At 42.5% G+C, this 18993-nt stretch overlaps 1 protein-coding gene across 1 annotated transcript; it reads right to left on the reverse strand.

Moving 5' to 3' along the window:
* Positions 1 to 183: 183 nt before the first annotated feature.
* Positions 184 to 16274, reverse strand: LOC124556068 (ABI gene family member 3-like). The gene is made up of 2 exons (XM_047130097.1): positions 16196 to 16274; positions 184 to 428 (listed from the first exon to the last, which is right to left on the reverse strand). Exons 1-2 carry the CDS (start codon positions 16272 to 16274, stop codon positions 184 to 186), a joined length of 324 nt encoding a protein of 107 aa, XP_046986053.1.
* Positions 16275 to 18993: the final 2719 nt, after the last annotated feature.

The following is an 18993-nucleotide window of genomic DNA, read 5'->3' on the forward strand; positions in this document are numbered from 1 at the left end:
AGGTTCTGGTGTGTGGGTCTGGTGGGGCAGCAGTTGGCTATCAGGGATAGGTGGAGTACCTCTACTGGGTGGAGTCCAGAGATAGTTTCATGATGGGAATTCGGAGGATATTCTCTATGGAGTGGGGTGGAGTTTACTACGACTTTCCTTAGTTGTCTTAGATGGAGCTGGTAGGGTTGAAGCTCATACAGATGTGGTTGGTGTGACCACAGCTGTTGCATGTGTTATTGGTGCTGGTCCGTTTGTGGTTGGAGTAGCTGTGGCCGTTGCTTCTAGATGAAATGACGACAGTGGCAGCAATGGAGCAGCAACAGCAGGAGCTCCTGGCACTGCTGGCTGGTGCAGGTCTAACATATCTGACGAGAGTGGCAGTGGTGGTGGCAACAACAGTGGCAATGGAGATACAGTATAAGTTGGAGGGATGACATCTGCAAATGACGAGGGAATTAATGTGCAATGTTTCAGATTGGGAAGAGGGATGGTGTCATCAGAGTAGTGGGGAAAGAGGGAAAATGAGGAAAGTGCAGGGGGGAAATTGAATAGTGGGTAAAGAAGTAGGTGGAGGTTGAAATGGACTACAGATGTGAGTAAATGACCGAGGATGTCGTAGTTGTAGGTTGATACATCCATGGATGAGGGTAGCGAGAGTGGTGACTAGCTAACGGAGGTGAAGGCTGGCAGCAAACACTTCGGCTGTTGATCACTGGCGATGTTCAGCGGCGAGGAAAGCACTGGCAGTAATGACGATGATGGGCGGTGAGGTCTTGCAGTAACGATGATGTGTGGCAGTGAAGGCAATAACGATGACGAGCAGTAAAGACTAGTAGTAATGGCGTCGTCTCCCAGTGGAGACGGTGACGATGATGATGAGGATGATGGACAGCAACGGGACGGAATCGGCCACAAACATGTCTCTATGGAATTTCATCCCTGAAGGCAGCCCAGGCAGTTGTGATATCTCAGGGGGGAGGGGTTCCAGCCCTCAGACGTTGAGCTAATTTGGGAATTTAAAAAGACTGTAATTGGCATTGTAGTATGTGAGAATATAACTTATTAGTGAATTGTTTTGTCTTCCATTTTCCCAGAGTGCTATAAAATAATATATCTGTTTTACCACCAAACAAGTAAGTCACTGTTCACTTTAAGAGTATTGTAAGTTAGATATAATGGAAGCTTCTTTTATCATCTTTCCGCAAACAGCGTAACGTCATTGTTGCTATATCATATGTTTATTTATGAAATTTTACGTCAGTAGGGGGCGGTTGCATGTTTCGTTAAATGTACCTGGTTAAATCAGCTTTTTCGTATTGATCTTCATTATTTTACTGTGATGTTAACATGTATTCATAAAAATTATTTCTGAGGACTTCTATAATTCTTTCACATTAAATATGTAATGGATCACTTAACCACTACGATATGAGTGCTATTCTTGGCTTTACACAACCGCCCCAGTTTCCTTCTGCCTCTGAACCAGTACGTTCATATGGTGACATATACTGCTGCGAGTTTATTGGATTTTAACATAAATTATGGGTTGACTAGTATGGACGGATGCTGTTCGATAACATGGTGCTTACCTTATTGTTCTATACAAACTAAATTAATCCGTATTCCTTAATTGCTTGGTATTTTAGCGCTGAAGGTGGCTATTTACAGCCGAAGGTTAGATACGCAAGAGTAATGAAAATCAATGGGATTGCGACTCATTGCTGTTTGCCTCTTCTTCCTTATTGTCAATGGTCACTGTGTACAACGGTACACTATGGAATCAAAGTTTTTTAATAGGTACAAATGTTTGTTGCAGTGGCTGACAAATTTAGAAAAGTGGAGTGGTCTAACTTATTTATGCTTTGCGTCTTCGTACTGTTTAGTGTGGCCATGGTCATTATCTTTTAGCTTTTGATCTTCAGCAGCCAGGGTGTATATGTGAAGTGAATGATCTGGGTTCTTCCTCCAGAATTTTGGTGGGTCTTGGAGGTATACTTGGAATGAGATGCCTTGGAAATTGTATTGCACATGGACACCAAATATTTGGTAAGTATCCATACATCCTACGTTTCTAGGGTAAGTGCCATTACTAGTCACAAGCGACAATGCAAAGCAATATACATTCCGTTCATCAAGATTCTGGCCATTAGTGCATGCCTCTTGGCAGCAATATCATATGACGGATGAAACTGAACCCCCGGCACCCAAAATCAATATATTTAATACATGTGAGTATATATCGAGGTGGAGTACATCGCTGAGTACCTTCCTGGACCCTACTTCGTGCATTTCAGACTAATGGCACAGTATGACCCACTTCGTAAAAGTTTTAAACCAGGCCAGTATTGACTCACCCCACAGTAACACACCATTAGCCCCCAAAATTTGGATGATGCTCTTTTCCTCAACTGCATCACGGCACACTTTCTAGTGATGTGTAAGTGCAGAGTACAGAGCTGCTTTATTCTTAATGGCTGGTTACCGTGCGTCGTTAATGTATCCAGGGTGCTCTCTCTGCAGAACAACTTGGAAAGCATTAAGGGTAGTGGCAGAAACTCGATAGTATGTATTCGTGTAATCAGTGTGGACCAATGAGGCGGTGACCCCAAATGAGCCAGCAACCACACAATGGTCCAAAGAGACTGAAGGATCTACTTTGTGACCTGTAATAATGTGATAATGTGAACTCTTATGACGATGTTACGAGATGGTCCAGGAGACAGGGATTATGGCCTAGACTATGGCAAACGAGGAAAGGCTTTATTGCTGTTCCATCATGTCAGTGACTGACAGACTTGGGCGTCATAAACGAACTGGGCTGTGGCACATCATGACACGGGCACATCATCCTCAGACAAGCCTGACTGTGGCTCATATGTTCGTAACTAAACCATCACTGACCAACAGGTACGCTATGGCATACCCAGCTGTGAGTTCATAATCGATGATGCGCTTGGATGAAGCATGATCAGCCGTAGGTGTATCATCATAGTCAACAATGGGTCAGTTGTTGCAATTGCAGGCGCCAGCCTCCTTAGTTATATCTCATCCTTATCAGCTGCAATGAATGAAAATATATTAACTATCACCCATAATTTAGTAAAAATACGTTATGATGTCTGTAGACATCTGCCCATGTTCAAAATTATCCGCATGCATATCAGTCGGTGGAACATTCTTCAAAGCATTATTGGCTGCTATCTCTAGTAACTTCGTCTCCAACACAGCCAGCAGTTCAACACTCCCCTGGCTCAAGGCGATATTCTCACTGAGTGCACCTAGAAACATACAAGAATATCTAAAATTTGCATGAATGCAGTTGTGTTGAGTAACAAGTGTATCATTATTATGGAACTACTCACGTGTTCACCACTTCCTGAGTGCAGTCATAATCTATGAACTAATGCTGGAGAATGGAGAAGGGATCTCAATTATAAGCTGTGTCGTTGAGTGGGTTAATTTGTGCTCTCGCGTGCACCTATAATTAGAAAAGATAGTTTCACTTCAGTGCTGCATGCAATTGTGTGGATAAGAAGCATATTATTATCAGTATTATTATTGCACAGGAAGAGAAAGAATTAATAATCATGTATTTGCTCCTTGATGACTTGTGTCAGCCCCAATGGGCTCACGGTGGAGAAAGATGTGGCCATAGATATGGTTATCTCTGGCTGTATTATCTGAACATCATCCGAATTAATTTTAGTGACCATCTGTGGCATTAAAAGAAATATTGTCGGAGTCAGCAGTACATCATAAATTACCATAGTGATGATGAATATCCTTCCGACGATTCCCTGAGTGTCTGTTAATGGTAGAAACTCTATCAATGTACTCACACACCGGTTGCACCCAGCTGCTGCGAAGATGCTATCTGCAGAGTACTACCCACACTGTTGCTGGATGGTAATCTGTAGCTGCCTGGTCAGACATAATCGCTGCTACTGCTCTGTGCCGAAGTCTGCTTTGCTGAACGGAGACTGGGTTGTGACGCTGTTGCACATGCACTTATATAATAAAGGTTTGTGATATAGAGATCGTACTGATGATTTCGGACGTCCACTCTCCAGATTAGTTGTATACCTCAGTTCACGTATTAAATGAGAGGCCTATGGGGTGGATAGGAATCGCTTCACCATACGTATTGAGGGGGCTTCTAGGATTGTGACCCCGATACTCAATGAACAACACAGGCCATATTTAACGAATACTTACCTGAACCCTTCAAAACCTATAAGAGAATGTGAAAAAATTGAAAAGAGAAACAGTTTAAAATAAAATACAGTATCGTTTCTTGATGATCTAACGTAGAATTATTTGTTCTTTATCTGAGGCCTACATAAACTGAGGTGACATAAGTCATGGGATACCTTTTAAATATAGTGCTGGACCTCCTTTTGTCTGGTGTAGTGCTGCAACTCGACGTGGCACGGACTCAACAAGTTGTTCGTGGTACCCTGTGGAAATATTGAGCCACGTGCTCTTTATAGCTGCCCAAAACTGTGAAAGTGTTGCTGACACATGATTTTATGCACACAGTGACCTCACGATTATGTCCTATAAATGTTTGATGGCATTCATGTCAGGCGATTTCGGTGGCCAGATCATTTACTCAGATTGTCCAGAACGTCCTTCAAACCAGTCGTGAACCATAATGGCGCGGTGACCTGGCGCATAGTCATTCACAAAAAGTCCATCGTTGAATGGCTGCGAATGACCTACAGTGCTCGAACATACCCGTTTCCAATCAATGATGGGTTGAGTTGGACCAGAGGCCCAGGATCATTACATGTAAACACAGCTCACACCAGCTTGCACAGTGACTTGTTGACAACCTGGATCCATGGCACCGTGGGGCCTCCGTCCACTCTAACCCTTCCATCAGCTCTTACCAACATAAATCAGGATTCATCTGACTAGGCCACTGTTCTCCAGTCGCCTACGCTGCACCCCGTATGGTTATGTGCCCAGGAGAGGCGCTGCAGGCGACGTCGTGCTGTTAGCAAAGGCACTCGAGACGGTCGTGTGCTGCCATAGCCTATTAACGGCAAATTTTGCAGCACTATCATAACGGATGCATTTGTTGTACGTCCCGGATTGATTTCTTCGGTTATTTCACGCAGTATTGCTTTTCTGGTAGCAGTGACAACGCTACGCAAACGGCGCTGCTCTCGATTGTTAAGCGACGGGGGTCGGCCACTGCGTTGCCTATGGTGGGAGGCAATGCCTGGAATTTGGTATTGTCGGCACACTCTTAATGCTGTGGATTTCCGAAGTGGAATTCCCATGCGTCTAGTTCCATCTGCCATTACGCGTGCAATGTCGGTTACTTCCAGTCGTGCGGCCATAATCACGTCGCTTCCGACCTTTCAACATGAATCACCTAAGTACTAATGACAGCTCCGCCAATGGCCCTGCCCTTTTATACGTTATATATGCGATACTACCGCCGTCTATATATGTGCATATCGGTGTCCCATAATTTCTGTCACCTCAGAGTATATTCACCTACGTGCACAACGTACGTTTTCCTAAGTCTCCAAATAGCTGAGCAGCTATTATCTTGAACATGCCTTATTGATGGACTTCTGAAAATGTTACGAAACAACAAAAAAGCTTTACACAGCCTTTGACATAAACAATTCAGTCGCGTTGATTGTAGATTCCGAGGGATGTCGCCATTTCTTCAAGGTGCAATCTGTGGTTATTCCACCGCTGACCGAGGTGATTGCCGGTTAACAAGTCAGCTGTCTGTCGGGTCTTGGCCCTCTGAAGTGTACGAAATGGTATGGGTGAAATGGCGATGCTGAAGAACATCGTCAATTATGGTCCACCAACAACTTTAAACACAAATTGCCTCCATTTGCCATAAAAGCCCCGCATATCTGTGATGACGTTCACACTTTGTGGCGCCATCGTTGAATGTCTCTGGTGTGAAGCAGCACCATCGCATATACAGGGTGTTTGTCTTAATATGAGACAACTAAGTATCTCGAAACGACGCATCGCACGAAGAAAAGGTTCTACTTGGTTCAAAAATGGTTCAAATGGCTCTGAGCACTATGGGACTTAACTGCTGTGGTCATCAGTCCCCTAGAACTTAGAACTACTTAAACAGAACTAACCTAAGGACATCACACAGATACATGCCCGAGGCAGGATTCGAACCTGCGACCGTAGCGGTCGCGCGGTTCCAGACTGTAGCGCGTAGAACCGCTTGGCCACTCAGGCCAGCGGTTCTACTTGAAATGTGGATATTTGTAAAGGGGCAATCTGTCTGTACTACAACTGGCCACTCCCTCTCTGGTGTGGGTGGTGTCAGCTTTGTATTTTCAAATAGGAAACCACCCTTTCTTATACCATTTTCGAATTCTACCCAAAAAAATACGTATCGTTTACTCAAAATAGTGTTTCCCATTCGTGATAGATAACGTTTTAATCGACCTATAGCAAGTGTACTTGTTTTGGTATTAATAAATGGTACACTTGATTCTACATTTCATTTACAATGTAAATGTAGAATTTTGTTTTCTTAGGGTTGATATTCATACTCTAACGTTATTGGTGTTGCAAATGTAATTGTACAATACAAATAATGTGGCTACAGATTGACATTTCTGGTTACGTAGTTTTCTGTTGCCTACAGGGCCAATTTTGGTAAGTCCCCAAACCATCGGAATGCTTGATTTCGGTGACCGTCTTCGTACCCTGCCATCCAGGTGACGGGTTCCGGTATGTTTCCATCCAACCACTGTAAACTCTCACAGAAGCCTATAGAAGGCCACTCGCGGAATACAAACGACAACCCTTGTAATAAGGTAAAATGTCCACGAAGTGACAGTAATTGGCGCACCAACCATAGGTACTCACCGAAACCATCCAGCTTAATGGTGGCTGGTAATGAGGCTCACTGAAATCAAACACATCAGTGGTCGGAGGCAAGAGGGCTCACCGATATCAAGCATACCGATGGAAACAGAGAACTATTACATATACATGGTTGTTCCTGGATCATGGATATTTATAACTAGACACTGCAGTTGTTAGGCATATTGTATTCTACAACCAAATCCGCAACACTAAAGTCAATTTCGAACAAAAATGTCAACCGTTAGAACACAAAGGTTTATGTCTACATCATAAATGAAATGTAGATTCAATTCCATCGGTTCTTATTAGCACATTTAATATTTGATGACTACAGCTCGTCTACCACGAATGGAAAACAATTTTCTGAATAAACTATACGTACGCAGTAAAAATGAAAGGCTCCCAGGTGAAAATTTGAGCTCACAGGGGAGATGGTTAGGAGGTGGTCAGTCGTAGCGCAGGCAGATGATTTCTAAACTAACATTTCACCTACAACAATTTTTTTCCATACGCGGCGTCGTTGTCGAATTATTAATTGACTCAAGTTAAAACAAACACCCAGTGTGCTAATCGCTGTACAATTCCTGAGAGGAATACAATTAATAACACATACATACAACAGTAATATGTATGCTGCACTTCTTGGAGGGAAAGGTTTTATGATTAAAATTCAATATGGATATCAATAGGCCCCGTCTTGATATTCTCATTTTGCTTCAAAGAATTAATCATGACCGCTGGTGATAAATCCTTAAATATCCGTAAGCTACCATACATCGAAATTCACTGCCCTCATAGAAATCCTGATGATTGTTGTTATTGTCACTGTCGCATTCGTATAGCGGATTATTCTATGGGTAATATACAGAATACAGTAACACTTTTGCTTTCGTTATGCTACAGTTGTCGTTTACAGTGGAATCCTCAATCACATTTCCTCTCATGGCTGTCTGCAGCTCCTAAAAAACGGGTCAAGGTGAACATACTTGAACAGATGTCTTAACCGATCAGCTATATGTAGAAGTCATTGGTGTAACACGATACTCAGAGAGATCCCAAGATTGGAAAGTTAATGAAAGCTCAGCTGCAGAATTTAGCACACAAAAAATTCCCATCTGGTACAGATATGTGCGGTACTTCCCTCATCACTTCAGCCAAAACAATGTTTCCTTCAGCTGTTTGAACTTCTTCACTGTACTCATTATTAACTATAGCACTACGGACTGGAATCATTTACTGTCTGGCGTTTATAATGGTGTATTTATTATCTTTAAAGAACTCCATGATATTTTGAGAGGGATGCACATGTGAAACTGATTACCTAACGCTCCATCAGTGGATAATCCAACGTTTTGTAGAAAATTCAGAACATTTGTAGAAGATTTTATGCAGAGACCAAAGATCTTGAGTGGTGATTTGATTCCAATGTTTCCTTTGTGGTCATTAAATGTCTTTCGTTTCATATACTATTTCTTGAAACAGAAGGGAGAAAGCACTATGTCTAAATCACGATATTTCTGCTGGAGTGCTTCCTTCAGTCTTTATAAATGTTCCTTCCATGTATAGGAAACTGCTCCTTGAAACTGATAAATTATCTTGATGCTGAATAAAAATTCTTATCTAGCCATTATTATTGAACATCACTTTAGCAAATGGTGTGTGGGAGATGTATTGTGGATGAGTGGTTTGTTCAAAATACTTAAATGGTGTTATTTTGAATGATGTTAGTCTGAGATTTCAGTTCTATCGACTCGAGAAACAGTTAATTCTGATGTGTTATCACCCTGTCCTTCAGCTGCAGAGTGGAGTACTGACTGGTGTGTGGGCTGATTTTGTACTGTACATCCAAAATGCTGAAGACGTACCACGACTTCCTCTCAGAATTCAATTAGGTTGCTGTCCTGGCCAGCACTGTTCAGCCTGAGATGTTCTAGTATCTGAACAGTCACTGAGAGATATGTTGGACTGCTCGGCTACTCAACGAGTTTGTATACTGGTCCCATTGTAGGAAAAATCTGTAGACAGTATGTACTGATTGGTCGTTGAGGTATGAAGCCCAGCGCGGGTCATGTCAACAGGAAGAATATCAACTGGTTCATCAGACTTTGAACGTTTCGCGATATTATTAGCCTAAACTTGACGCTTCGAGAAACCAAGTACTGACCCTATTACGCGTTCCTGGCTAGATATGTTGTATGTTATGTCGTTTTTATTTCCGTTTCAAACGTATGTTTGCACAAATGACAATACCTTTTACATATCATTTTACAATATTGTATTTAGAACATCAGTGTCACGTATGCCAGGAGGAGTCTTCACAACTTCGTCACCTCCTACATAAAGTTCAATTTTTCGCCTCAGTCATGTTTGGAATCCTATTACAAGTTTCCAGCATCCAGTCTAAGTTTTCATTAATAGAAAATGCTAGAATATTTATTTATTTAGCTTTATTGGCTAAAACTCTGTCTGCAGCATGATACTCTACGAAACTTTTTTTATATAGCATGCTAAATTACGCTCCTTGTAGCCTTCATCAAGTAGATTAGTTGCTTTATAGCCAACAGTCAGATGCCTTTTAATTTCATTCCAGGTGAACAGAAGCTGTATGCAGAGATAAGGAGTTAGCTGACAGTTTGATGGGAGTATCACCACCACCTCTGATGTGCTTCTAAGCGCTTATACCACTCAGCAGTCCGAGGTTTGTGGAGCCTCTTATATATCTGATTGGGACCATCCACGCAACTGTTTTACGATGAAGCAAAGCCAAACAATTTCACTAAGGCCTTGATCTTATGACACCTCATGAAATGCAACACGAGACACACATCTTGTTCCTCTGTGTAAAAACTGCCTGTTTAGTTGTCCTTTAAGACGGAAGTTCTCACGTTTGTCCACTGCTCTTTGACCAGCTCAGAATGTAAGACTTCTCAAACACAGCTTTCTATTTTGAAATACGCATCGTATTACATACTTTAAACTTCAGCTTGCATGGATGCGCTTGTTAATATGACTGCCTGTAGTATTTAGAAGTCCATTGTCACGTATATCAATAGTTCTTATCTTAATCGTATGTTGCTGAGGTCGATCGCACTTACCTGTAATTTATAAAAGAGCAACTATCCATGTTTATGAACAATGTTGATTGAATCAGATCCACAAGTGGCTTTCAGTGATTCAGTTCAGACACTTCACCATACTCATTGTTAAATGAGAGAATGTTGAGTTATGGTTTATTCCATATCGCTTCATTACTAACCTGAAAAAGCTTATTGCAAAATCCACTTACATGGTCGGTGTGTAGGTTGTTGGGACACTGATAAGTTCCAGTGTGCAGCAATTCTTCAAACACCCACTCGACTTCCCCTCCAGTCTTTGCCTTCACAGGATTGGTCCAGGCAAATTTGTAATACGTATCTATGACTGTTACAATATTTTTCAACCCTTTATTCTAGTATGAGTATTCATGGTATCCATGACATCAGCCTAAATAAATCAGCCAAACCTCACATTATGACTCACCTGCACTGGAACGTTCTGCGAGCAGGCCTCTGGAGTTCACGGATTGCGGTCTCCATTGTTTAACAACGCATCTTTCTCGGAGGTTCAATATGATTGACTTATTTAGTTCATGTGATCTGTATTCCTAGCAGTGGCAGATGTTATTAGTTGACATAATAACTCTATGGCTTAATTTGGACCATCAGAATACGAGGGTTGTAATTTAAATAGTGGCAACTATTTAGTCACAACCGATACAAAAGAGTTACATGTTTGCACCTGTTACTGTCCTTCAAAGTAGTCACCAGCGTTGTGTAGGGCCCGTTACCAGCGTTGTAGAATGCGTAATATACCGTTAGCAGAGCCTATTCTGTTGATGCTGCGAATGGAGCGGTCTACTGCCTGTCGAATCTTTGGAACAGTTCTGAAGCGAATGCCACGAAGTGGTTCCTTCATCTTTCTAATCAAATCAAAGTCACGAGGACTTCTCATCTTTCACCACCATACGCTGCCATGTGTGAGAACCTTTTAATACTTCCTGTTACTGGTCTAAACATTTCAGTGAAATGTGGTTTATACTCCAGCTGTCCCACTTTTAAGACTCATAGTTTAGACGAATAGCTCTCTGCACTTCAACGACTCTGCGTTTTGTCGATATGCTGTCGCGTACTGATCACATTTCGTGATACTACACATCTTATGCAGAGATACACACGCTTTTCTTAAGCTCGTCAATCTTTTGATTTATTACATTGGGTTCATTGCCTTTTTCTTGCGCTTTCCTTCCATGATATTTACAGGAGGAGATTTTTACCCCTGCTAACGTTTTAGGACATTACCATTCACTAAAACAGTCTGATTTATGTCTGCTTTTGTTGTCCCAATGTGTGATTGTACTCTATCATTGGACAACCAAATCTGAGATCCACCTTTTGTGGTTGCTGTTATCCAGTTTCATTTGGTTGATTGCCTGATCACATCGATGGATTCCATTAATGAGCTGGTTCATCTGAGACTCGCCTTTTACAGCTGCTGCCTTAACATCACTACAGAATTCCGTTAATTTTGCATTGATTGTCTCGATTTCTCTGTTGCTTTATAAACGTATGTTTGGTTTCTGCTTTATGCCATCAGAATGAGACCATTGCATACATGTAAATTTCTCCATAGTCTACAATATACTGAGGAAATTACATTTTCGTACACTGGGTTATATGCGGAATCTCACCGAAGTTTCGGCTGTATCAGTCTTCATTCAGGTTCCTCATTTTATCAATAACTGAACAGTTATACTGCAAGTTATTCCAGGAATCGCTGCATGTGGTGATGAATTCACTAAATGACATGTCAGCATGAGGTTGGTAAATATGCTTTAAATTCAGATTGTCCTCCCTGAGGATGTGGAACAAAAATGGAAAAAATTCAGAAACATCGTCCAGTACGCCTTAGATAAGTTCGTACCGACTAAGGTCCAAAGCGAGGGGAAAGATCCACCGTGGTATAACAATCATGTACGAAAGGTACTACGAAAACAAAGAAAGCTTCATCATAGGTTTAAGAGTAGTCGAATCATAGCTGATAAGGAAAAGCTGAACGAAGCGAAAAAGAGCGTAAAGAGAGCAATGAGAGAAGCATTCAACGAATTCGAACATAAAACATTGGCAAACAATCTAAACAAGAACCCTAAAAAGTTTTGATCATATGTAAAATCGGTAAGCGGATCTAAATCCCCTATTCAGTCACTCGTTGACCACGATGGCACCGAAACAGAGGACGACCGAAGAAAGGCAGAAATATTGAATTCAGTGTTCCGAAACTGTTTCACTGCGGAAAATCGTAACACGGTCCCTGACTTCAGCCGTCGCACGGACGCCAAAATGGAAAATATTGAAATAAACGATATCGGAATTGAAAAACAACTGCTATCACTTAGTAGCGGAAAAGCATCCGGACCAGATGAGATACCCTTAAGATTCTACAGTGATTATGCTAAAGAACTTGCCCCCTTTCTATCAGCAATTTATCGTAGATCGCTGGAAGAACGTAAAGTACCTAGCGACTGGAAGAAAGCGCAGGTCGTTCCCATTTTCAAGAAGGGTCATAAATCAGATGCGAATAATTATAGGCCTATTTCGCTTACGTCAATCTGTTGTAGAATAATGGAACATGTTTTGTGTTCTCGTATTATGACGTTCTTAGATAATACAAATCTCCTTCATCATAACCAACATGGATTCCGCAAACAGAGATCATGTGAAACTCAGCTCGCCCTATTTGCCCAAGAAATTCACAGTGCCGTAGACACTGGCGAGCAGATTGATGCCGTATTCCTGGACTTCAGGAAGGCATTTGATACGGTTCCGCACTTACGTTTAGTGAAAAAAATACGAGCTTACGGAATATCGGACCAGGTTTGTGATTGGATTCAGGATTTCCTAGAAGAAAGAACACAACATGTCATTCTTAACGGTTCAAAATCTGCAGATGTAGAGGTAATTTCGGGAGTACCGCAGGGAAGCGTAATAGGACCTTTATTGTTTACAATATACATAAATGACTTAGTTGATAACATCGGTAGCTCCGTGAGGCTATTTGCAGATGACACGGTTGTCTACAAGAAAGTAGCAACATCAGAAGACTCGTACGTACTCCAGGAGGACCTGTAGAGGATTAATGCATGGTGCGACAGCTGGCAGCTTTCCCTAAACGTAGATAAATGTAATATAATGCGCATACATAGGGGCAGAAATCCATTCCAGTACGATTATGCCATAGGTGGTAAATCATTGGAAGCGGTAACGACCGTAAAATACTTAGGAGTTACTATCCGGAGCGATCTGAAGTGGAATGATCACATAAAACAAATAGTGGGAAAAGCAGGCGCCAGGTTGAGATTCATAGGAAGAATTCTAAGAAAATGTGACTCATCGACGAAAGAAGTAGCTTACAAAACGCTTGTTCGTCCGATTCTTGAGTATTGCTCATCAGTATGGGACCCTTACCAGGTTGGATTAATAGAAGAGATAGACATGATCCAGCGAAAAGCAGCGCGATTCGTCATGGGGACATTTAGTCAGCGCGAGAGCGTTACGGAGATGCTGAACAAGCTCCAGTGGCGGACACTTCAAGAAAGGCGTTACGCAATACGGAGAGGTTTATTATCGAAATTACGAGAGAGCACATTCCGGGAAGAGATGGGCAACATATTACTACCGCCCACATATATCTCGCGTAATGATCACAACGAAAAGATCCGAGAAATTAGAGCAAATACGGAGACTTACAAGCAGTCGTTCTTCCCACGCACAATTCGTGAATGGAACAGGGAAGGGGGGATCAGATAGTGGTACAATAAGTACCCTCCGCCACACACCGTAAGGTGGCTCGCGGAGTATAGATGTAGATGTAGATGTAGATGAAATTGGTAAGAAGATTCGCTTTATCCCTGACCAACTCCAACATGTTAAAAAAAAAGGTTCAAATGGCTGTAAGCACTATGGGACTTAGCATCTGAGGTCATCAGTCCCCTAGGCTTAGAACTACTTAAACCTAACTAACCTAAGGACATCACACACATCCATTCCCGAGGCAGGATTCGAGCCTGCACCCGTAGCAGCTGTGCGGTTCCGGAGTGAAGCGCCTATAACCGCTCGGCCTCAGCGGCCGGCCCTACAGGTAACTTCAATACGTCTGGCTCAAATAGAAGATACCGACTTCTATGTGGCAACCTAAGCAGACGTATTTCTGGATCTCATTCTTGTTTTCCACTGTGACGTCTTGAAATATTTTGGCTTTATTTTTGCATATGGTGTAAGATTGCTACTTCCGCTGATAGTGGAGTATGTTTCTTCATCGATACAACGCAGTATCTCCTTGCAATGATTGATATTTTTGCTGAAATACGGCTTTTGAAGAAATGTATACATAATCAAAGTGGACCAGATCAGTATGTGCTAACTCTGTTAAAACAAGATTAATCTTCCCGTAATCTGAAGGTCCAGCAATTAAATCATGTTTATTACCAGAAAGTGATAAGCCATTCTTTTTCTGCTTGTTTCAGATTCCAGCAGCATTGCAGGACCATTCGGTTTACACAAGACTCCTTTGATGGGGATGTTTTGTCCACTCCGTCATGTCGATGATTGCGTGCTCACATTGGCATGTAGTGTACTTTACAGAGTACACACACCTGTAGCTCTTAAAAATTTATTTATAAACATTTACATATTGCTAGGTATATGAAAAGCTAAAACACGTTCGCAGTTATGTGAATGTATCTGGCATACTTGTCACATATATTTATACTTCCACAGAAGCACAATATAAATCATACTCGTCACGCTGAGTGATGGTTTCTTTCTATGGGCAGAGAGCTTGTCATGCTAACTACAACAATATACTCCACAACATCTCGTAGGATCGGTGGACATACGACTGTCAGCTTACGTTAGTCGGCAGTGCGCGACATACTTTACGGAATAACTTGTATAAATTAGTTCCTGAAACATCTGTTCCTACAGATGTATGCTTCCTTTAGTGTAAAATATTTTAATTGCACCATGGAAGCGTCCTGCTCAGACCGTATGATCTCCCAGCGTTACTGACGGCTAGTGAACTTCACTGTGAAGCAAAGCAGAACTATGCATAGATATACTGCATAGTGAAAACCATTTATCTGTCGATAATATCATTTAAGCTTCACAAGTTTGCGGACTTTCAAGTACAAGTACCAGATAAAACTCAGTATCTGGCATTGAACCAACACTAATCTGTTTACAGCTAGTGTTGCTTGAAATATAGCCATCATTAAACAACATAGTTATCATGTCATGTGGCTGCTTCTTCACCTCACTTCCTAAGTACCTCGACAGCTTCACCCTTTGCCAGTTCTCTCACGACAGCTAAAACTTTTTATCATTTGCTATTAATGTACATCATTTGTAGCAGTGTATGCAACTTTAAAAAATATTTGTTATCATAGTGTATATACTGTTTTCTACTGCTAGTTCATTGTCAGAATTAACAAGGGTATGTTCATTTACAGATCGTCAGTGCTCGTTGTTAACTTACGTGATGGCAGTAAGTGTGTAGTGTATGATATGTCTTCTGGTGTGTGCGTCATTACCTCGCTATTGAGGGAAAACAGTGACTGCACAACTTTGGAATTTCCAAGAAAATGACGTTCTGGATATTCCTGAATGTTTTGATGATTTTCTTAAGGACTATGGCTTCCATCATGATGATGATAATGATTGCGTTCTGCATATTACATGATCGAGTAGGAGAAACAATAAACTTTCTGTGAATTGCTTTTGAAATTTTGTATGATCCTGGAAGACATCGCAGCTAGACTGTTGTAGATTATTGGACATTTCCTATACAGCTTATACCTTTGCTATGTGATATTTCTCACAGATTTAACTTGCTGCCTCAAGAGTTTAAATAAGTTCTTCTTTCTACGCATGAGCCCAGCAATAAACATTATGAAGAGAATGCATGAAGCAGATTGATGGTCCTCCTCCTGTGAATCTGCACTGCGTCGCACCTAAAAGGTAAAAACAGATTTATCTCTACTTAGTGTACATTTTTGGTAATAATAAATGTACACTTGGCATATTAGCAAGCATATGTTGTTTCTAAGATGCTATACACTAAGCCACAATCTCTACATTTTATCATTAACTTATATTTCATACTTTAATGAAGCAACTGTGTATCTCTGTCCACCCATTTTGAATCCATGTGCCGTGTGGTCAGGCAGGATTCGCTTGTCTGTCTCCGAGTAAGCTGTGAATCTGCGGCTCTCAACATATGTCCGTATCGGACACTCTTTTACATGTTTCCGATGATTTGGGATGCTGCGTCGTAGGTAGTGTTGGCGGCGGCAGCGTCGACACCGGAGGTGGCGGCGGCATCTTTGGGAGTGGCAGCGAAGGCGTGGGGAGTGGCCGCGTCAATTGCGGCAGGGGTGGTGGCGATGGCGGTGGCGGTGGCAACAGCAGTGCTAAGAAGCTATGGGCAGGACATTGGGGGTGTGAAATAACAACAGTTTTGTAATAAACGCATGAAGTATTAATTAATGTTTTGTGTACAAATTTCATTGCGTAATGGCAGCACAGAATGCTGAAAACTGCTACCTTCTTGACGCCTTCTATTTGGCTTGTATCACATCAAGCCAATGGGTGGTATTACCCACGTAGGAATTTCTTCATTAAACTCAGCCTCTACAGACTTCACAGGATCCACAGTTACACACTTTGGTACAGAGGGAATACCGACATTGATACCCTATCCTAACTGGTACACAGTAACAATATTTTTAATTATGTGCAACAAACCCATAGTATGCCAGCGGCACCGCACCTCTGTAGTAGTCAATAATACACAGTACATATCATCTAAATTCACAAGACTTGAATGTTGTAAACGTATATTTGTGCCCCTAGTGTTAATCCTAACACTGCCTCACTGTACTATGGTAACCTCCTGTCCTAAGATTTGAGCTTTTGTTGGAGTATTGGATAGACCATATTCATCTTTAATCTTATTCATTATATTCCATTTTATTCCAAACAGCCACTACCACTCATAATATGAATGTTGAACATTGGTATTGTTGCATTGCACTTTTTGAACTTCAGTCACCACAATAAAGTCACAGTCCGGTAATATTTACATGTTCACATCCTCTCATGGTCCCGTTATATGTGCTGTTGAGCAGTTGTGCTCTTGAGGGAGTTGCCTGCAGTGCTGTGAGTGAGGTAGGTCCAATGGTTACTGCTGCTGCCGTGGCAGTACAGTATAGTCGAATGACACCAGGTCCAGCAAATAAGACCATCTATGAGTTGCTGCTGCTGGGGCACAGAAAAAAAGGAGTGTCCACTCCTAGAAGCTCCATTACACCCAGATCAGGGGCGGGCAACACTGGAACAATAAAAAAACATAAATATAATACAATAATAATAACAATACAGTTAACTATAATTATAGCAGATACTTACTTTCAAGTCTGACAGCCTCTCTTTCCTCTTTGGCTTGGGGCACTGGCTGGTCCCCACTAACACGTCACCCCTTCACTATGAAGATCAGATTTCGAATGAGGCCAAGAGAGGTGGCGCAGTCGCTAACACATTGGAATCGCATTCGGGAGGACGACGGCTAAATCCCGCGCCTGGCCATCCTGATTCAGATTTCCTGTGACTTCCCTAAATCGCTTCAGGAAAATGCCAGGATGTTTCCTTAGAAAGGATACAGCCGACTTTCTTCCCCATCCTTCCCTAATCCGATGAGACCGATGACCTAGCAGTTTGGCCTCCTCCTCCAAATCCACTCCCTCTTGAATGCGAGGGGCAAGGCCGTTGGATTCGTAATAGACACATCAAAAAAAGTTTTGCATCACCCCGGTTCCCAGAGCTCCTGAAGATAAACGTTGAGTGTGGATTTTGTATCACAGACACAGTTACTTTGACTGTTTAGCGATGTCACGGAATCTGTCCAAAGACGTAAATAATCATGCATGGGCAGTGCCTATTAGAAGGAGGGGATCCGATAGCCGATCATTTCTAGTCACTCCACCAGGAAGGAGTTACACGGCTCTTGTTGTCTGTAATTCAACCATGCCTACACGGTCAATACCGCGTTTCGATCGCGTGAGCATTGTTACTTTGTGCCAGGAAGGGCTCTCATCAAGGTAAGTGTCCAGGCGTCTCGGAGTGAACCAAAGCAATGTTGTTCGGACATGGAGGAGATACAGAGAGACAAGAACTGTCGATGACATGCCGCGCTCAGGACTCCCAAGGGCTACTACTGCAGTGGAAAACCGCTCGGAGGAACCCTGACAGCAACGCCACCATGTTGAATAATGCTTTTAGTGCAGACACAGGGCGTCGTGTTACGACTCAAACTGTGCGCAATAGGCTGCATGATTCTCAACTTCACTCCCTACGTCCATGGCTGGTTCAACTGGTCAACCACGGCACCATGCAGCGCGGTACAGATGGGCCCAACAACACTCCGAATGGACCGCTCAGAATTGGCATCACGTTCTCTTCACCTATGAGTGTCACATACGCCTTTAACCAGACAATCGTCAGAGATGTGTTTGGAGACAACCCGGTCAGGCTGAGGGCCTTAGACACACTGTCCAGCGAGTGCAGCAAGGTGGCGGTTCCCTGCTGTTTTGGGTTGGCATAATGTGGGGCCGAAGTAAGCCGCTGTTGGTCATGGAAGACACCGTAGCGGCTGTACGATACAGAACGCCATCCTTCGACCGATAGTGCAACGCTGGCCGGGGTGGCCGAGTGGTTCTAGGCGCTAAAGTCTGGAACCGCGCGAACGCTACGGTCGCAGGTTCGAATCCTGCCTCGGGCATGGTCCTTAGGTTAGTTAGGTTCAAGTAGTTCTAAGTTCTAGGGGACTGATGCCCTCAGCAGTTAAGTCCCATAGTGCTCAGAGCATATGAAGCATTTTTGATAGTGCAACCATATCGGCAGCATGTTGACGAGGCACTTTTCTTCATGCGCGACAATTTGCGCCCCATCGTGCACATCTTGTGATTGACTTCCTTCAAGATAACGACATCGCTCAACTAGAGTTGCCAGCATGTTCTCCACTCATGAACCCTATCGAACATGT

This window comes from Schistocerca americana, chromosome X (genome assembly GCF_021461395.2).
Source record: "Schistocerca americana isolate TAMUIC-IGC-003095 chromosome X, iqSchAmer2.1, whole genome shotgun sequence".
Taxonomy (NCBI): Eukaryota; Metazoa; Arthropoda; class Insecta; order Orthoptera; family Acrididae; genus Schistocerca; species Schistocerca americana.

What these genes read in the sequence shown, in the direction of transcription:
- LOC124556068 (XM_047130097.1), bottom strand. Translation starts at nt 16,274, where the DNA reads ATGCCGCCGCCACCTCCGGTGTCGACGCTGCCGCCGCCAACACTACCT. An exon ending in TCCCAAATCATCGGAAACAT is followed by an intron (nt 429 to 16,195) that starts GTAAAAGAGTGT and finishes CGTCATTTGCAG; the next exon opens with ATGTCATCCCTCCAACTTAT.